Source organism: Triturus cristatus, chromosome 1_1 (assembly GCF_964204655.1).
Source record: "Triturus cristatus chromosome 1_1, aTriCri1.1, whole genome shotgun sequence".
NCBI lineage: Eukaryota > Metazoa > Chordata > Amphibia > Caudata > Salamandridae > Triturus > Triturus cristatus.
Window position 1 is genome coordinate 1,073,932,031 of NC_140579.1, and position 20,477 is coordinate 1,073,952,507.

The 20,477-nt window shown below is 47.1% G+C and overlaps 1 protein-coding gene across 2 annotated transcripts in view; it reads right to left on the reverse strand.

Moving 5' to 3' along the window:
- The window catches only part of LEMD2 (LEM domain nuclear envelope protein 2), a 406,431-nt gene that overhangs the window by 267,635 nt on the left and 118,319 nt on the right, over window positions 1-20,477 (reverse strand). For both annotated transcript variants that reach the window (XM_085651168.1, XM_085651170.1), the window contains exon 6: window positions 5,636-5,784. In XM_085651168.1, coding sequence (XP_085507294.1) covers window positions 5,636-5,784 — 149 coding nt within the window. The remainder of the gene's footprint in view (window positions 1-5,635; window positions 5,785-20,477) is intronic.

Below are 20,477 nucleotides of genomic sequence, written 5' to 3' on the forward strand. Positions count from 1 at the left end.
ACCGATATCAATTTGTGACAGGAGTCACAAGCCTTGAAGTCGATCCGACGTGACATCCCTCCGTGCACCAGGAGTCGATCGGCTCAAAAAAGATGTAGACAAAAGTCGTAAAAAATGTGTTAAAAAGTGACTCGAGGTACCACTCTCTCCGGATCTGCGCTGGCTGGCACGGAAAAAGAAAGAACTGACATCGGCGCGCGAGGGCGGCGTCTAAGTAGATACCGTAACGTCATTCCAGCGACCACGGCGCCAACGACGAACGCGGAGTTGACAGACATCACACATCGACGCGCGAAGGTACTGCTGAGGATAAAGTTTTCCGGACCCAGTCTGACGCCTGGGGTAATTCTAAAGTGAGGAATTTATAACTAATTGTCTCTTTCAGATATTGAGAATACTCTGTTGTACATTAGACTTGAAGCCTGAAGGATAGGTGCATGTCAGCCGAGATTGTAGTGTTCCAGGCAAGGGGGGTGTCCACAGAAGCATGGGAAGATTTGGTCTCGGTGGGCCAAGTACAGGGGTATAGATCTACCTTCAATGTCGCAAACCGCCACCCGGGACTCTATTGAACGGCTGGTGGTGAATGATTTACCCGTTTAATGTATCAATATTAAAAAGTCGTGGCTGGGAATTCCTTTGGCTTTTACATGTAATGATCCCGAAGTATGTATGGTGACACTAGGGGGGTGGGGGTATAGGTGTTTTTCCTGGTCTGATGTTCTGCAGACTATGGGGGAGGGTGTTATACAGTAACCAGAGATATTCTCTTATGCATTTCAGCTATGCTTTGCTTGCCGGGCTCTGCCCCTCTGGTATGATGAAAATTCAATAAAATCTGTTGTTTAATAAAACGCACAAATACCCTAAGATGTCAAGGCACTAAGGGGCACATGCATCAAGGTAGGCTTTTGCGAGTTCTTAATTGTGATTTTTAAGGAATCGCAATTAAGGACTCACAAAAGCCTATGCATGTAGGAATCGCTATTAAAATAGGGATTCCTAAACATTCCTTAATTGCGAGTTGCAAATTGCGAGTCACAATTAAGGAATGGCTTCCCATTCATTCCTATAGGCCTACAGGCCCATAGGAAAGAATAGGAAATTGCGCACGCAATTTCAAGGGTGCCAAAAGGACACCCTGTTGCACCCCTGAAATTGATATGTGCACACATGTTGCGCACATACATGCCCCAAGGGCATGTGTGCGTGTAACCTGAAACTTTGAAGAATGCACTTTAGTGCATTTTTCAAAGTTTTCGCTATTTACAACCGGGCATTATTTTTCGGTAAATAGCGGACCCCGATAGCGAAATCTCGATTTTAAATGGCATCTTGCACTACATTGAAGGAATCGCAATTTGCGATTGCTTAAATGCAATTTGCGATTTTTGCATTTGGGATGATGCATCCCAAATGCAAAAATACCGGTCGCAAAGGGGCAGATTCTGAGAATCAGCCCGTTTGCGACCGGTTTTTGCCTTGATGCATCTGGCCCTAAGATCAGAAACACAGCCCAAAAGCAATAAAGCAGCAGGAACAAAGAATCCAGAATACAGTAAACGGGAAAAGAATCCAGTCTTAAGATTTCTCCTGAACACAAAATGATGATCCATTTCAGTGATGTGCGTGGAGAGAGTAGTCTACAGTTTAGCTGTGTCATGAGAGAGAAAAGTACCTCTTCCTCTCACCCTGCACATTTTTGGCACCATCACAAGATTTCTAGAGGTCAAAAAAAGTAACGTACTTGGTGAATACCACTGAAACTTGTCCCTGAAGAATTGAGGTCCCTGATTATGTAGTGTCTATGTGCAATGCAGAGATCCTTAAACTGAATTCTCTTTCAGGAGCCCCTCATTTAATGGTCCAGGTACTGTATGTGGGGTGTTTTTCATTCAATAGGTTAATAATTATGGAATTGGTGCTCCCAAAGGCATACATGTTGGCTTTTGAGGTCACAGGAATTAAGAGTATATTTCTGGGTTATTTTTCAGATTCAACTCCTTATCAAACAGATAGATAAATTAGAGAAAAATTTGGAAAGGAGGACCTAGGGCCAGATGTACAAAGCTATTCTGCATTCACATAGTGTCTGATTTGCAAGATTGGACTGTGCAACCACAAAAAGGCTTTTTGTTAGGTATTAAACGCAAATGTTACAGAATCGGCAATTACAGTTTGTGACCACATATCAATCTGTATTTGCAAAGGTGTGTTTAGGATATCCCTTCCAAATACTAATTCAGAATGAGATGCGTTAATGTTTACCAACTGAAATCTGACGGCTAAACTTTAATATTTTACCGACAATACAAATGTTGTGGTAACCATTCGCATATGGAAGCGGGTCCCCTAGGGAACACTTCCACTTTATGAATGTTGAGGGAAAAGAATTAAGAGTAGGCGGTGGTCCAATGGGCCACTGCCCACAATAGTAGCAGTGGTCCAATGAACCACTGCCTACTCTTAAAAACATGTTACGAAAACATTTGATAAAAAAAAAAAAATGCATTCCGTTTATATAAAACGGGTTGCATTTAAAACAATGTTTTATTTAAAAGCAATCACAGACATGGTAGTCTACTTACCTCAGCAGACCACCATCCCAGTGATGGCCGTGATTTATGGTGAGCAACTTGCAACCTACCTTATTAATATTCATGAGGTATGTCAAATTGCAACTGCAAAGAAATGCCTCTTCTTGAACGCCCACGTTTTTGGACTGATGCTGCAGGTTTTTCGACTTTAAAGATGCACTGAGCCCTGCTGAACAATCCTCAGTGACAGTGCGCTGACCCTTAAAACATGTAGGTCAGACTGAATAACCCACAAATGGCAAAATTTAATTTACTTAGAAGTCCCTTTTACATGGTACCCTGGGCCTGTAAGTGAATTGTCCTATGTGAACCGCAACACTTACTGTGCCAACACGAGTGTGACAAAACAAACTATGACTCCAAGTCAGTTATTACCGGTGGGCAGAGAAGATTTTAAACTAACGACTTTTGGCAAAGCCTAAACCCAGTTTTAATTTTAATTAATATTTGTAAGTCCTCTCTAAGGCAGGCTCACTGAACCCTAAAGGCAGGGTGCATTATATTAAAAAGATAGATACGTGCTTTATTAACTTTGTTTGTCTTGGCCGTAAAACCCAGATATTGTTTTTTACTGCAGAAAGGCTAGTAGCCCCATTGGCGAATATGGAGGTTCATGCTGACAACTCAGCAGTGCTAACTTCCAACTATGGTACTTCAAGATATCAAACGGATTGTTTGTCCTACTTGCTTATCAAGTCAAATGTAATGTAACTGTTATATAAAGGGCAACTTAAGGAAGTTGTCACTTTGTTGCCCAAAGTTTCCAGTAGCCGCTGACAGTTGCACACAAGCTGTAGTCCGAGACAGCCTCTGCCCTCCTGGTGAGAGCTATGAACGACTCTCTGGAAGAGGGACAAAGGATCTGCCAAAAGAGCAGAGATGGGTCTTCCTCCTCCACGACGGCCAGATTGGGTGAGAGGCCAAAAGGGGAAGCCACTTATGAAGGGGAAATACTAATTACACATGAGAGGGGCTGTTCTTTTGTTGTAGCAGACAGGCTCGCATTTCGGACATTGTCAAATAGTTTTTTTGAAGGGCATGTAAGCCACACCTATGAATTGGGCTAAGGTGATCCACATTGCGATTTTGGTATTGGGCACAATGGTGCATTTTGGGACGTCTAGATGGCACACTTCGCAGGAAGTTGTCACCAGGTGGGAGGGGTCCTGGTAACCTATTGGCTAATTTGTCACCACATCTTGTTAGGCTTCTAGTGGGCATGAAAGTTGTAACTGTGACCACCCAAAACCTCAGATCACATCTATACTGAAGAGAGGACTGCCCTGCAGTTCCCTGGACCTAGCAAAGAGAGGCTGCACCAAAGGCTAGACTTCACCTGCTACATCTTGGGCTGGCGTGGGGGTGAGGGGGACTGTGCCTCTGGTTGTGGAAGCTCATACAGACTCTCTGAGTGTCAGATGGCTAACTCCCTGTTACAGCCACAGGGCCATAAAAGCTAAGAAGCCGGCTCCTCTGAGAGCCCAGCAATAAGAAGCCTAATCCCCAATGGAAGCCGGAGTGTAGCCCGAGAGACAGAGACCCGACCCTCAAAAGTTCCACCCGAGTCTCATGGACCCAGGAGAGTCGTCGGAGTACAGTTTGTTCACCCAGCACAAGTGCTACTAGAAATTATAGAGAATTGCTAGTTTTGCTGTAAACAGAGACAAAATAGACCAATGGCAACTGGTTTTGTGCTGGAATTTACCCGGACTTCGTAGGACATCGACCCCATGAGCCAAAATCGTCCCCCATGCTAGTGGACCAATGGGTGGCCACAGGAAGGTCCTCAACACTGGCTCGGCATCCGCAGTAACCTTAAGCACCTTCAGCATCCTGCATACCTTGCACCAGGACTACTCTACTGACTTCTATAGTGGTTCGCCCATAGACCCTACAACTGGGCTGGAGGCTGCTGTAATTGCGTGGTAACTATTAAACCCGACCATTTTAATCCCTGTGACTGACGCCCTATCTGAGTTGGTCCCCACAAGAGTGCCCTCATAGCTATTTTCAAGTTACTTGTTGTGGCTAACCCTATAGTTCCGAGTCAGAGTAGATTTCAATGATTTATTTAATGGAGTGAAAACCTATGATTTATTGTTTCATTAGAAATTCATATCTCCTCCTGTGTATTTTTGTCATTGGGGTTTCTATTTGAAGATAAAAAATACAATCTACTTGTTTCTTTGATAAGGCCGGATTGCTCTGGGCCACAGTTATTCAGGACTGAGCTAAGGTTTTACAAACAAACCTGACAGGACCCGATACAGAATTAGGACTTTATCACCCGGACAGCCACACCCTTATAATAAACCACTTTCCTCAAAGCGACTCAAGACGAATCATGTTTTTGAGAACCAACCTATTAAAAAACAATGGATTTAGTGTAAGTCGGTGCACAATTTGCAACAGGTTTTACAGAATTAATTCTTAGTACATCTGACCCAGGTTATTTATGTCACGCATCAACAAAGACTAACTTAATGCTTCTCTTTATAAAGTGTTTGAGAATCCCCACATACATATAGAGATGTGAATCTAGAGATACCCATGTTGGAGCACTAGAAATACAAAAACATTTCTTCCTACATTTGTATCATAAGAAGTTAGTGCTTGGCTCTTCAGCAATCAAGGATAAGTTTTTCATGTAATCTACTCACATGCTAGTAAAGACCAGCAATTTATTGTAGTGGCACAGCTAAATTATTATCGTGAATACCAAGACGTTATCACTTCAGGTGGAACTGTATTTGTAAAAGGACTGACCAAACTTGTAAAGTCACGCATCACATTTTCATACCATTGCTTTTTCTTTTTTTTTTTTTTTAGATAAATGCTTCTTTTGTCATACAAAGAAATATTGTTGTGTGATTTCTAATGCGTAAGCAGCAAACAATGAATAAACAGCTTACGTAAGCATGGTGGTAAATCTGGAGTAAAATAAGGCCCACCTGCCATTAGCAAGCTGTAGAAGGCCTTCTCAGGCAAAAACTTTCAGTTATTAATAACGGTATTCGGCTTATAGCCAAGGATCTTACCCCAGAACAAGAGGATCAGATTAGTGACAGCAGTAGAAAGGGCTCGACTGAGCCGACAGCTTAACCACAGCTCAGGGCGGGTGGACTCCAGACATGCTACCTTGTCCAGGGATGAGACAGGCTCCGAAAACGGGTCATTGCCTCTCACCCTGGAAAAAAACATAAATCTGTTAAGGAGACCTCATATAGTACGCTATGTCAAGGGACAATTGATATGTATTAAAGGGTACTGCCTGCAGGGCCACAATAATAATTTTGATTGATCCGGAGCTTTCACACTGCCACCAACTAGACTCCGTAGCAGTACAACAATAAACTTGTCAGACAGCACACTATGGAATGGTTGGATCTTAGTTCAGAAGGTCCTCCATGACCCTTCTAAAACATCCAAATAGCGCAATAGCCGACAGCATTGTGCAACTTATGAGATGATGCTCAGATTGCATAGTAGCCAGAAGACTGCAATTGTTTTTTAATAGTGTAGTGAATAAACCCAAATGTAACAACAGGTTACATTATACCCAACTTCACAGAAATCATGAGATTCAGCCCTTTCCTAATCTATGAATGCAGCCTCTTTCCATGTCCCAGATTCGATACAAAAGTCAACCAAATAAAAAATGTGCCAACATCCTAAAGGAAAAGTGACTTACCTCTGGTAACGATCTTTCTAGTGGATACTCTATCTACCTGCAGATAACTTACCTTTGAATAATCGAGACAGAGTTGATCAAAAATGAATTTGTATTACCTTTCTGGTACCAGTGGGAGGTGTCAACTTTGTTCCGACGTCAGATGTGGACTTGTGGTGACATCATATAAAGCAGAAGGACTTGTGTCATGATGTCAGTCATGCTCTTTTTTTGCACTGGCTTTTGAGGAGTATTCAAGAAGAAAGAAACTTATTAGTAACTTTGTTTTGTTTTTTTAAATGAGAAAAATAGAAAGGCTTTCTACACAAGAGGGGATGGTAGGAGGGCCAGTGAGGAGTCTCTAGCTACAGATTCCTCACCTTTCATTAGATTCCCAAGCAATAACTTGAAGGAGGTGGTTGTGGAGAAAAAAACTGTTTAGATAAGAAAATATTGAAGTACAGAGCGGGCAAAGGGAGTGCCTCTGAATCACAAAAATAATGTTTGTTGACTGTGTGCAGAGAAGACCACATAGTCGTTTTGCATATGTCTGCTACATGTACTCCCCTAGTAAAGCTGCTGTGGAAGGAACCCTTATTTCTTTAGACAGACCTATTGTAACCAAGGTGTAACAGATTTTTATTCATAGCATAATCTATCTGGAAATAGTTTGTTTCTGAATTTGCTTTACTATTTGGACAACCAGAGTAACCAATCAACAGCTGGTCTTCTGATCTTCTGTCTTTAGTATGCTTGATGTAAAGGTTCACTGCACTTCTAAGGTATAACCTGTGCAGCCTTTATTCTTCCTTAGAAAGATGTGGATAAAAAGTTGGTAGTGTGATAGATTGTCCCAGATGGAATGGGGACACCGCATTAGGAAGAAAAGCAGTCTTAGTTCGCAGCACCAGTTTGCCTTGGAAGAAGCACGTGAACGGGGCAGACAGAAAGAGCCTGAAGTTGTGAACTGTTGAGCTGAAGTAATGGCTACCAAAAAAACTGTTTGGAGGGTTAGAAGCATCAACAGGTTTGTCAATCCTTACAGAAATCTCAATACCAGCAGAGATTTAAACAGGGAGGGTTGGTCAGATAGACAGAGAAAAAGTGATAAGGCAAAAGAATATCCCTTCACAGTAGTTACTGCACAGCCTTGTAAAGGACAGAGCAAATTATAGCACCTATTCCTAATTCAGCGCACCAGGAAGCACATTTTTTCCACCTCCCTGAATAGATCAATTTGGTAGAAGGGTGACGTGCCGAAAGGATCACATCCATCACTTCTGATGGGATTTGAATGGTGCTTAGATTGCACTGCCCAATCTCCACGCATGAAAGTGCAAGCTCTGAAGATTTGAGTGCCGGATCTCATGACTTTAGCCTGGTCTTGACGAACCTTCCTTAAACTTGAGTAATCAATGGGTATTGGTGGAAATGCATAATGAAACGCATAATGAAACGCATAATGAAGAAATATCCACATCCCCAAAGCTCCCTGCAACGGATACTGGAGGGCACATCATTTCAGACAATGAGCGTTGCTCTGAGTTGCGAATAGGTCTTACTGAGGAAAGATCCAAAGAGTGAAAAGATCTAAGACTGCCTGTGGGTGAAGAGACCACTCATGGTCGGCAAGATGATGCCAACTTAGGCTGTTGGCTCTGTTCAAGGGGGCTGCCAAGTGATTTTCTACCAGTCACTGGCAGTGTTGATGTGCACAGGTACAGAGCCTAAGGATTTAGAGTGCTTGAGCCCATAACCCCTCCTCCTCTCCCCACACACACCCTTTTTTTGTTCAAGTATCAGACTGCGTTGGTTGGGTTGTCAGTTAAGATCTGCACCGTCCAACCTAGAAAGGAATGGAGAAAAGCTTTGAGCACCAACCGGATAGCCCTCATTTCCGGCAGACTGGGAGGGGGGTAATCACAGATCCTCTGAATTCCTACCAACTCCAGATCATCCAGATACTACCAGGATCATTGCTGAATGGGGGGAGAAAGGTCTGTTTTGAACAAGGTTGTCTTCTTTTTCCCACCAGCTCAAGTCCACTGCAGTGTACCTGGAGATCACAGTACATTCTGTCTCCCAGCACTGCGTCTCACATCTCAACTTACCTGCCCAACCCATATGGCCGGTGGCTCTCTGGCAGGCCTTTATTGCCACCTGGGTGTCCGTCAGCAATCATCGAACTCCCTTCCCCTGCACAGGAAGTGGAGACAGGAGCAGCTAGTAAATTGGTTGCGTTCCAAACTATTAGTGGAATGGTCCAGAGGGGTGAACGCCCAGTCATTCACTGCAACCAGATACACTGCCCAATAGTAAGTCCTAACGTGGGAGTACGATACTCCCATTGTAAGGGTTACGTTAAAGCATGGTGCAGGCTACTCTAGGGTGCTTACCACACCATAGCAGGGAACACAGATCACTCTACAGCTTGACAAAACACAGCCTCGGGGAGCGGGTAGTAAGTATTCTGCATGGCATATAATAGTGTTGGGAGTGTAAAAATTTTGAAAATGCAGCTCTTCCCAGCAATGAGAGGGGTAGCGCATGCCACTGTTAGACGTCCTCCTGAAAAGCGCAAATCACTCTACTAAGGTTTCTGGGAAAACATTACTTCCGGTGCTGTGTCACATGTATGCCTAGATATTGAAAACCTTTGGTTACCACCTGAAGCACTCGAAGCAGACCGGTGGTGTCCAAAGGGGTGTAGAGATGGCAGAGCACTGACCTATTCCAATTATTATGGTAGCCCGAATGGGCCCCGCAAGACTTGAAGGTATTAAGGATCACAGGTATGGTGGCCTCAGGTTCGGTGACATACAACAGTATGTCATCGGCATGGAGAGATTTTTTTCCTTGTCCCTAGCCATTGAGGAGATCTTGAACCCCCGGATATCCAGGTGGGAATGGATCACCGCCGTCTATGGCTCGATGTTGATAGTTGATTATGCTACTTACCAGTATGCATCTGTTTTTGGCATGTAGGGCTGCTGACTTTCATATCTGTGCATAGATCGCCGCCTAGTGTTGGGTCCGGATGATTGCACATTGTTGTCCTGGAAGAGTCTTCGAAGTATCACGAGATAGGTGGCTCCTCCCCTGGACTACAGTGCGCATGGGCATCCCCTCCATCCTTAGATTGTTTTTCGCCATTGTGGCAGAGATGGAGTGTAATACAGTGAATGATGACCATGCTAACTAGAAATCACTGAATGCTACAGCTGCTACAGGCGCCGGGGAGGAGGGTGGGCGATATGAATGTCAGCAGCCCTACATGCCAAGAACAGATGCATACTGGTAAGTAGCATAATCAGTTTGAGGCATGTGGGCTGCTGAATTCATATCTGTGCAGAGATTATATAGCAGTCCCTCCGTTTAGCGACGGCTGCCCGTGCCAGCTGCAGCAGTCTGAAAAAGAGTTTTGAGAACAGCCTGGCCTACAGCAGCTTGCTGCCTTGAGTGTACATCTACACAGTAGTGTTTGGTAAAGGTATGTATAGTGGACCATGTGGCTGCTCTACATATCTCCTCTAAGGGAATATTTCCCAGGAAAGCCATGGAGGCCCCCAACTTTCGAGTGGAGTGGGCTCTCGGAGGAATCGTTAGTGTGCGCTTAGCTTTTTCATAGCAAATCTGTATACATTTAACGATCCACCTAGCTATCCCTGCTTTGGAAATGGGGTTGCCCTTGTGCTGCGGGGAAAAGGCAACAAACAGTTGTTTTGTCTTCCTGAAAGATTGTGTTCTATCAATATAGTACATGAGAGCTCTTTTGATATCAAGGGTGTGGAGCATTCTCTCTGCTACATTCTCAGGATTAGGATAAAACACTGGTAGTTCTATAGATTGGTTCATATGGAACTGCGAAATGACCTTGGGCATGAAAGTAGGGTTGGTGCGTAGCACGACCCTGTTTGCATGAACCTGTATAAATGGCTCCTGAATGGTGAGTGCCTGAAGTTCACTAACTCGTATTAGGGAAGTAATGGCAACGAGGAAAGCTACTTTCCAGGTTAGAAATTGAATCTCACAGGAGTGTAGAGGTTCAAAAGGTGGTCCCATCAGTCTGGTGAGGACCACAGTCTGGTGAGGACCACATTTAGGTTCCAGACCGGTGACGGGTGGTGTCTAGGGGGAATGACACGTTTGAGGCCCTCCAGGAAAGCTTTGATGGCAGGCACTTTGAAGAGTGAGAGGTGCTGCCTGTTCTGAAGGTAAGCTGCCAATGCGTTTAAATGTATACGGATGGAATTGTATGCTAGATTGCATCTGTATAAGTGTAATAAATAACCGATAATGTTCTGGGTTGACGCATCCAGTGGATTTATGTCATTATTTTTACAATACATGACAAATCTCTTCCACTTGGCCGCATAGCATGCTCTGGTAGTGGGTCTGCTTGCCTCCTTGATGATGATAATACAGTCTGGAGGCAAGTTTAGGTAGCCAAATTCTAGGATTTCAGGAGCCAGATCGCCAGGTTCAGCTGTTGCGGATCTGGGCGCTGAATCTCGCCACGGCTCTGCGTTAAAAGAGTGGGTGTGAGCCGTAGCCTTTGATGCGGTACCACGGAGAGTTCCAGAAAAGTGGTGTACCATGGCTGGCGTGCCCACGTTGGAGCAACCAGGATGAGAGTCATCGAGTGTTGCTTGAGCTTGCGTGCCACCAGTGGTATTAATGGCGCTGGGGGAAAAGCGTACGCAAATTTGCCGGACCAGTTCATCCATATCGCATTGCCTTGCGACTGTGGATGTGGGAACCTGGCGGCAAAGTTTTGGCATTTTGCGTTTTCCCTTGTGGCGAATAGGTCTATCTCTGGATGACCCCACTGTTGGAAGTACGGTTGGAGTACTGATGGATGTATCTCCCACTCGTGCATTTGGTGGCTGTGCCTGCTGAGCAGATCTGCCATCTGGTTGTCTTTGCCTGGGAGGTGTTCCGCCAGGAGGAAGATGTTCCTCTGAATGGCCCACTTCCACATGCTCTGAGCCAGATGAGACAACTGTGGCGAGTGTGTTCCTCCCTGCTTCTGTATGTAGTACATGACGGTTGTGTTGTCCGTTCGGATCAACACGACCTTGTTGCACAAGTGTATCTTGAATGCTTTCAGTGCAAGGAAGATCGCCATTAGTTCCAAAAGGTTGATGTGCATCCTCCTTTGCTGTGTCGACCATAGTCCCTGCACTGTGTAATTGAGTACGTGAGCTCCCCATCCCTGGAGAGACGCGTCCGCTGTCAGTATGATTTGTGGAACAGGCTCCTGGAACGGTCTGCCCTTGCAAAGGTTTTGTGGATGCCACCAATGCAGAGAGTTGTATGCCCGACCGCTCACCAACACTAGGTCTTTTAACTGTCCGTGGGCCTGATTCCACTGACGTGCCAAGCACTCCTGAAGCAGGCGCATATGTAATCTTGCGTGTGGGACTATGAAGATGCAGGAGGCCATCATGCCTATCAACTACATAAACACTCTTGCTGGGAGTGAGTGTTGAGGTCTGAATTTCTTTATGAGCAACTGAATGCTGTTGATCCTCACTGAATTTGGCTGTGCCGTGGCTGCCAGAGTGTCTATGGTTGCGCCTAGGTACTGCTGTACGTGGTTGGGTTGAAGGTGGGACTTTGGATAATTCAGTGAGAAGCCCAGGCTGTGAAGAAGGTGAATGGTGTGGGACATGTGGCTGGCACAGTGCTGGGCTGACTTTCCCTGGATAAGCCAGTCGTCCAGATAAGGATAGACATGTATGTGCTGTCTCCTTAAGAGTGCCGCTACTGTAGCCAGGCACTTGGTGAACACTCTGGGTGCCGTTGTTACCCCGAAAGGGAGGACTTTGAACTGGTAATGCTGATTGAGAACAGTGAACCTGAGATACTTTGTGTGAGGGGTGTATGGGTATATGGAAATACGCATCTTTGAGATCCAATGTTGCGAGAAAGTCTCCCTGACTGAGCAACGGTAGCACTTGTTGCAGAGTGAGCATGTGAAAATGCTCTGACAGAATGTAACGGTTTAGAGGTCTTAGATCTAGTATGGGTCTGAGAGATCCATCCTTTTTGGGGATCAGAAAATACAGTGAGTACACCCCTGATCCTCGTTCCTTTGCAGGCACGAGTTCTATGGCTCCTTTTTGGAGCATACTGAGAACCTCCTGTTGGAATAAGTGCAAGTGCTATGACGGTGTCTTGGTGGTATGTTGGGTGGAGTGGACGTGAACTCCAGACAATAACCGTACTGGACAATTTCTCTCACCCACCTGTCTGTAGTAATGGATTTCCAGACTGGCAGGAACCTCTGTAGTCTCCCCCCGACAGGTGTTACGTGGTCGGGGGGCAGTGACAAGGCGTCACTGTTTGTTGGTGGCGGAGGACCTGGAGCTGTTGTTTCCTCTGCCTCTGCCTTTGATGTTGTTTCCACGGTATCCACCTCTACTATTTTTGTTATAGGTGGGCTGTGTACCTCCTTTTGTGTACTGCGACTGTTGGGAGTTCTGTGTTTTAGATGGTCCTCTGTTGCTAGAGCGACGAAAGGACCCACTCCGAAACTGCTGGGATTGCAGAGCCCCCATAGACTTGGCAGTCTCTGTATCTTTTTTGAGTTTCTCTAGGGTGGTGTCAACCTCGGGGCCAAAGAGGGAGTTAGGGTTGACCGGTTGATTGAGGATAGTTGTTTGTATCTCTGGTTTGAATCTCGAGATTCTCAACCAAGCATGCCTTCTTAACATGACGCTGGTGTTGATAGCCCTAGCTGCAGTGTCAGCTGCGTCAAGAGCGCATTTAATGCAAGCGTTACTAATGAGCTTCCCTTCTCTAATAAGTGTCTCCGCTCCTTCTTTATACTGATCTGGGAGGTGCTGCAGCAGTGTCTCTAGGGTATCATAGGGCGGCCTGTCGTATCTAGCGAGAAGTGCCTGAGTGTTGGCAATTCTCCAGATGTTAGCTGCCTGTGCAGCAACCCTCTTTCCCGATGTTTCCAAAACCTTAGACTCCTTGTCGGGGGGAGGAGCATCACCCGTTGTCTGTGAGTTGGCTCTCTTCCGAGCATTGGAAACCACCAATGAGTCTAAAGGCAACTGTCCTTTTATGTAGGCAGGGTCCACTGGAGCTGGCCTATATTTTTTTTCAATTCTAGGGTTAAGGACTCTCGCCCTAGTGGTGTCCTTAAAAATGTCATTAGCCTGTTTTAGGACCCCCTTCAGCATGGGCAGAGTTTTCACAGATCTTTCTGAAGTAGAGAAGGTATCCATTAGAAAGTCGTCCTCAATAGGATCAGTGTGGAGCTGTACGTCATGATTGTTGGCGGCTCTTTCAATTAAGGCATTGAAAGCAGCAGTGTCCTCTGTAGGAGATGTTTTTGCCACATATGCCTGTGTGTCCGGAGCAGTATGTGTGTCCCCTGCATCCGTATTGTCCACCCAAGGTTGGTTTTGGTCCTCAGGGTCAGTATCCACAGGATAAGTGCCCTCAGCATCACCATCATCTCCAGCATCCGTATCAGAGTGTGTGGGCGAGAATGACAGTTTCTGGGGTGCGAAATTGAATATGTTCCACCAGAACTGGTGATGTGGTTCTCTTCTTTTTTAATGGAATCTTGTATGGCTCCATTGGTGTCTCTGTTACGATTTTCCATTTGTATATGGAAAGTCTACCAGTGGTGGCGTCGATAAACGGCTGTGGAACCTCATCGTCGTGAGGCACTGCAACAGGTCTCTGTCCCATCTGTATTCCTGCTGGTGCATCGACAGGATTCTTCGAGCCGCAAGCTTCTTGCGGGTCGAGATCCTTCTTTGCGTCGAACATTTTCGGTCGCACCGCTGGTGGGAGGCCGAACTTTATATGCGTCGACGCGATGTGAACCGCGCTGACCGTTTTCGGCTGCGGGGCTGTCTTTGCACCAGTCGTGGAAGCCTTGTCGTGGATGCGTAATAACGACTCCGACACCTTCTGCTTGACAAAGGGCGATGGCGGCGTGGATTGGTCACGGTCCTTCGACGCCTTCTTCGTTGTGGCATCAAGCCCCGTACCAGATGACGTTTTCCCGGACCGGAATAGTGGGATGGGTTGGCTCTCGATGGCCGCCCTCCATATCTGTGTGGACGCTCTTCGGCGCCGATACTTTGGGGTCGGCGACCTTGGCTTTGAGTTTCGGCGCCGCCCTTGGCTCGACGTCCCCATGACCTCTCTTGGCGTCAACAGCCGTCTTTTGCGTCTTCGGCTCCGAGGGCTTCGCGGCCTTGTCGCCGTGGAGAGACTCTTTTTCTTTCGATTTCGGTGCCGTTGCCTTCAGTTTCGATTCTCGTTGATCGAGTGATGGCGCTTTGGATACTGATGGCTCTTTAGGATAGTTCGACGCCGGGCGTTTATGCGGGGCGGAAGAACGAGAGGAATGATCTTGGGTAAGGCCTTGTGGCGATCCCGCGACCTGAGCCTTATCGAGTGCCTCCTTCGGCCCTGTGGCGACCTGAGGGCCTAGCTCATGTTCTGAGCCATCCTCCTCGGCCCCAAGGGCCTCTTCGTCGTCTCCTACCTGTACGACGACGTCATCCTCCTCTTCATCTATATGTTAGTCTTCGGCATCATAGTCGGATTCACGTTCCGACGCCGAATCCGACATCTCTCCCTGAACTTCAAGGTCCACGACCTCCTCATCTTCGGTCCCGAAGATGTTGTCCGGGTGCGGCGCCGCTTTCTGCGCCTCGAGCCGAGCTGCTCGACGAATGCGAAGGGTCTTCTTCGATCGAAACCTGGAGCACGCCATGCAGGTGGCTTCGTCGTGGTTTGGAGAGAGGCACTTGTTGCACACCGGGTGCACGTCGAAGCGAGCATACTTAGCGTTGCAAAGAGGGCAACGTTTGAAGGGGCTATTCGATGTTTTTGATTCCATCGTCGATCTTGATCGGGCCTCGGACGTCGAAGGGCAAATGGCTAACTTCGATGAAACTACTCGGCGCCGAACGAAAACAATACCGACGAATAAAGGCCTAAATACTCTAAGAGCTAAGATTAGGACATCCGAACCCAATGGCGGAAAAAAACAATCTAAGGATGGAGGGGATGCCCATGCGCACTGTAGTCCAGGGGAGGAGCCACCTATCTCGTGATACTTCGAAGACTCTTCCAGGACAACAATGTGCAATCATCCGGACCCAACACTAGGCGGCGATCTATGCACAGATATGAATTCAGCAGCCCACATGCCTCGAACGAACAACAACGGAGATGAGGCACCCCATCGGGTGCCATGTTCTATTGAAAAGAGGAGAGAACCCCTTTCACTCAGACAGCCGCCAGAGTTGCTTGGTAGAGAAAGATCCATTGTCGAAAGTAGGGACCAAAACCAAACTTGGAGAGCACCTAGTGGAGAAAAGGCCATAGTATGGCATCAAATGCCTTTTCCACGTCCAATGCTAAGAAAATATGGGGGTCTTCTCTCAAAGCCACCTTTGACATCCAGTTGTGGAGGCGTTGAAGGTTAAGTCTAGTAGACCTACCCAGCAATTAAGCCATACTGGTCTCTGTGAATGAGTGGGGTAATCACTGTCAGGAGTTGCGAGGCAAGAATGGTAGCCAGCACCTTCACCTCTATATTTCACAACCAACAGATGGGGCCGAGGGAGCTGCAGTTTGTTGGGGCTTACCCTGTTTGTGATTCACGAAAATGATTGCACATTGTAGATCCTGCGGTAATGCTCCACTGTCTCTCACCTCCTTGAACAGGTTATATGGGGGGGGGGAGTTTGGATGAACTTGAACATATTTTGTTTTTAAACTCCGCTGGGAGGCAGTTTGGTACCAGCATTTTTCCTGTTTTCAGTTTTGCGATGGCAGCCGTGACTTCTTCCAGGCACTACAGGTAAGTCTACCCTAGTCAAATACTCCGCTATAATAGGGGCATCTGCCAATAGGTGGGCCTTATAGAACCAGGCATAATAGCTAGCAAAAACCTCCGCAATAGCAAGATCAGTCAAGTGGTGGGCGAGGGGGGCAACCCCTCCATCAATGATGCTGTGAATCCAGTATGAGGCTGCCTCCCACATACCAAGCCAGGCTAGCAACTTGCCCCATGGTCTCCTGCATCCTAAAGACAATGTTGTATGGCCAATAACTGACTGCCAATAATCCACTGTGGACCTCTTCCGTGGCCAGATCTTGGTACTATCGCCAGAAAGCCACGCATGTCTTTGCAGGGTAACAGATGCTCTGATAGCTCTAGCTAAAGAAATAGCAGCATCAAGACCAGCTTGCATCAAGGCCAGCTTTTATGTTGTTTTTAGACACATTTACTCATTGTTTACCACTCCTAAAAAATGTTCTTTGAGACGGTCCAGTAGACTGAGGGCAACTGATACTGCCATATCCAGAGGGCATGCATATAATGGCTAAGGAGGCATGTAGCATTAAGGGAAATGAGGGTAAGACTTCCTGCAGAACATTATTTCTTACCCACAGCTTCTAGTGTTTTAGATTAACTATCTGGAGGATGTGTCTGGAATGCACTTGTGTTGAGTTTTGAAGTGGAGGGGGGGAGGGGGAGACTCTTCACTACCAAACTCTCTGGTGATGGGTGTGTAGTTAGCAACACTGGATCATCAGGCGCAGGTCTATATCGGAAAGCGATAGTTCTTTAAAAGGCCAAGGAAGTGGATGGTTTGGACCATGGGGAACCTGACTGGTCGGGCAGTAGTGCTCTGTGAACATGTTCAGTGATCTCCACATTGTTACATGGCAGATGACTAGGACGTAGCCCACTAACGCAGTTGTCGCAGCCTTGGCTCTGATGGAGTGAGCCCAGAGGCACTCAGGGGGCTGCTTCTTGGCCACTGCGTTGCAGATCTTAATGAACAGGACAATTCATCGCGAGATGGGTCTCTTCTGTACTGCCTTCCCTTTGTTTGCTCCCACATAGCCCACGAAGAGTTGATCATCCATTTGGAATTCTCTGGTGCTGTCAAGGTAGAACGACAACGCTCTTTTTGGATCCAGATGGTGGAGTCTGTCCTCCTCTTTGGAGGAATGAAGTGGAAAAAAGAAAGTAGGCAGGGTGAAATTCAGACCTCCATTGAATGGAGTCCCAACCTTCAGAAGAAAGGAGGCATGTGCCTAAGGGACAAGCTTGTACGGGTAGTCAGTAATGTAAGGAGGGTGCACTGGCAGTGGCTGTAACTCGCTGCATCTTCTGGCTGAGGCTGTTACCACTAGGGATGCAGTTTTAAAGGTCAAGTGCCTGAGAAGGTAATTGTGGAGAGGCTTGAAGGGTGTACACATGAGAAAAGGGAGAACCAAATTGAGGTCCTACTGAGGCATTATGAATGGTGTGGGGGAAACATGTTGCAGGCAATGTTCCCTCTAATTTCTTTCCTCTGTGTGCAGCAGTGGAGGGTCTCTGTGCGCTGCAACCATGGCTATGTGCGCCAGGAACCACACCACGCGTGTGCGCGGCGCCAAATGTCACTCAGAACGTTTACTTTAATAAGTGAAAAGATGGTGCATTTTCACACATACAGTGCCACAATAAGTGTCTTAAGGGCAGTTTCCAAATTGGATAAACACGCCATGACATGAATTGGTTACACAGGCAAGTACACTTCAAGTTTAGAAAAGCACAAGACTTAAACGGTGGTACCATCATAATATTTGCAAAAATAGAAAAATCCTAATGGGAAGGTTGGTGCTGCATCTCGCGACTAACTTTCCATTGTTTGGTTTTAGTTCACAGCCTGGGGCTCCTGCTCCTGCCAAGGCTGGACTGGAAACTTAAAGCTGCTCTGGCAAATGTTGGCAGACTAGTCCCTATACAGTGCACACTGTGAGAAGTTGGCCTGGTATATGATGTTCACTAGTTAAAGTGACCACCTTGTACCATGCCAAGCAACCCTTATGGTGTGGTTGTAAGTCAACCTTTTCGGACTAGCTGCCCTAGTGGTAGCGTAGGCTAAGCAGTCTTTGAGGCTAAACTCGTGAAGCGTGTTAAGCCAGCTGTTTTACCAAATGTAACCCCCTTTTATACCAATGAAAGGACACCACACAGATATATATTCAAAATATATATGTATTTATTTCTCAAAGTAACCCCTAGTCTCTTTATGAGCACAGGAGCACAAATCGTCAAACAAGATTACAGTAGAATACACAGAAGTTGCACTTTATATGGATAGGCCCTGGTGGCCGCTCGAACCATATACTAAAATAGTGGTATAAGTACCACGAACAGAAAAGGGAAAAGGCCTAGGGCCTCTAGAATCGCTGGGCCTACAAGGAGCTAACTTCAGTTAGTGACTAGGAAGTCCACGGGTGGCGTGTGCAGAGCAAATAGTCACACGCGTGCTCCCATAGGTTTCAATGGGTGCGTAAAAAGTACAAAGTTACTGCAAAAAGGATCTTCCGGATGGACTAGGAACTCAAGATTTGGAACACAGGCACTAGAGATGTAATACTACACTTGGGCACAGGAGTGCCAGCTTTACCTCACCCACAGGAAGCGGGTGCATAGGCCTCGAAGTGCGTCGGGTTTCTTCTATCTGTTCCGTGGAGCCTGAAGACAAAGATGCTGCAGGCGGTCGGTCCGGGAGAGATGCGGTGGATCCAAGAGTGGATCGGAGATGTTGAAGACCTGTAAGCAGAGGGGACAGTGTTCACAGTCACTAGCCAGTGACCAGCGTGGCACCAGGTGGGTACCAGGCAATGTCGGGTGCAAACAGGAAGAAAGGTGTAGCTTGTCTCTGCAGCCACGTGGTCCCTGGAGGTCGAGGACGTCCAGGAGTCGGTTCACGAGCTGTCCCACGCAGGCTCTCGCTGTCGGCGGTGTCGGCGACTTGATCGAAGCAAAGTCAGAGGGACTGCTCCTTTGGAGGGGAGCAAGGGCCAGTCTGGAGCAACCAGACCAGCGGTGTATTTCGTAAAGTTCGTCGCCAAGATGGCTACTAGCCAGCGGGCCAGCAACCGGTTAGGCGCGTCGAGTGGCAAAATGCAGAAGGGCCCCACGCAGATCGTGGAGATGCTGGAGGGCTCACCTTTGGTGCAGATGCTGCTCGAGGGTTGGGCTTCTCAGATCCCAAAGCACAACTTGGAGGGATCCTCGGTTGTTGCACTTGCAGCTTGTCGTGGTCGTTTCAAGATGGCTGGCTCCACGTGTCTCGGTGCCTCCACGGGTCTCCTCTTTTCAGGGACTGTGGATCGGGCGGTGAGAGGTCTGGAGGTCCAGGTCTTGTCAGTCTCTGGGCTCGGGCTCCGGCGGCAAAGCAGACGTTGATTCGCTGGATGGTGCTTGCGTTAGCAAGGTGGTCACTCCCTGACCACAGGGGAGATTTCCTTCAGTCTTCTGTGCAGCAGAATGTCGAAGTTCCCGTCTTCTTCTTAGTTTCAAGTTGATTCCAGGATGTCTGAAGTCTTAGGACACAGCTCCTACCTTTAAGCGGATTCTAGGGGCCGGACTACCTGCTAGGTCCCTCCCCAAGGGTGGGACCAGGAAGGGGGGTGGTTACACCCCCAATCCTTTGTCCAGCTCGCCCCAGGCCCGGGACTGGAGTGCCCCAGGACCGGTTTGAACTGGCATATGCACCGAGGCTCCTTGTGAGCCACAGGCATGTCTGGTTTCTTTCAAGCCCTACCTGACCAATACACAAAATCCTGTCTGGGGTGGTGCATGCACCTCCCCTGGCAGGAAAACCTTTGTCCACACCTCCCAAGCTGGAAGGACTCCCAGCAGCAGGAGGGCAGACTTGTGTCTGTGGTGGCAGCATCCATTTTGTGGAGCTGAGGCTATGTCTGATTTTACCCGGGTTTCAGGTACTGTACATGTCGTGTCCCTCTAGAAGGGTGGAATGCTAACCCCGTCGCCAGAATTGGCGAGGGGTTAGTATTCCAATTCGTATGACACCTTACTCGACATGTTTTGATAAAGCCAAACCAAAGATAGCATTTAACCGCGAGGTTCATAATGCACTTAAGAGTATATGGTATGACGATATCTGGAAACAGTAGAAGGAAGTTGTTCCGACCACTGAAGACAGGCTCAGCTCATGCCAGAGCACCATCTCACATGGAACCAAGCACTCTGCCTTCAGGATTGTTAAGGCCTGCCATAGGAGTGACTTATAGGTTAACATGTGTCCCATTTAAGGTTAGGTATAGGTATACTACACCTAAGTAAGAGGTGATTACACCAACTTACCCCAGCTGAGTGATCAGCCAGTTGTGTCAGATTGTTAGGCCAAGCC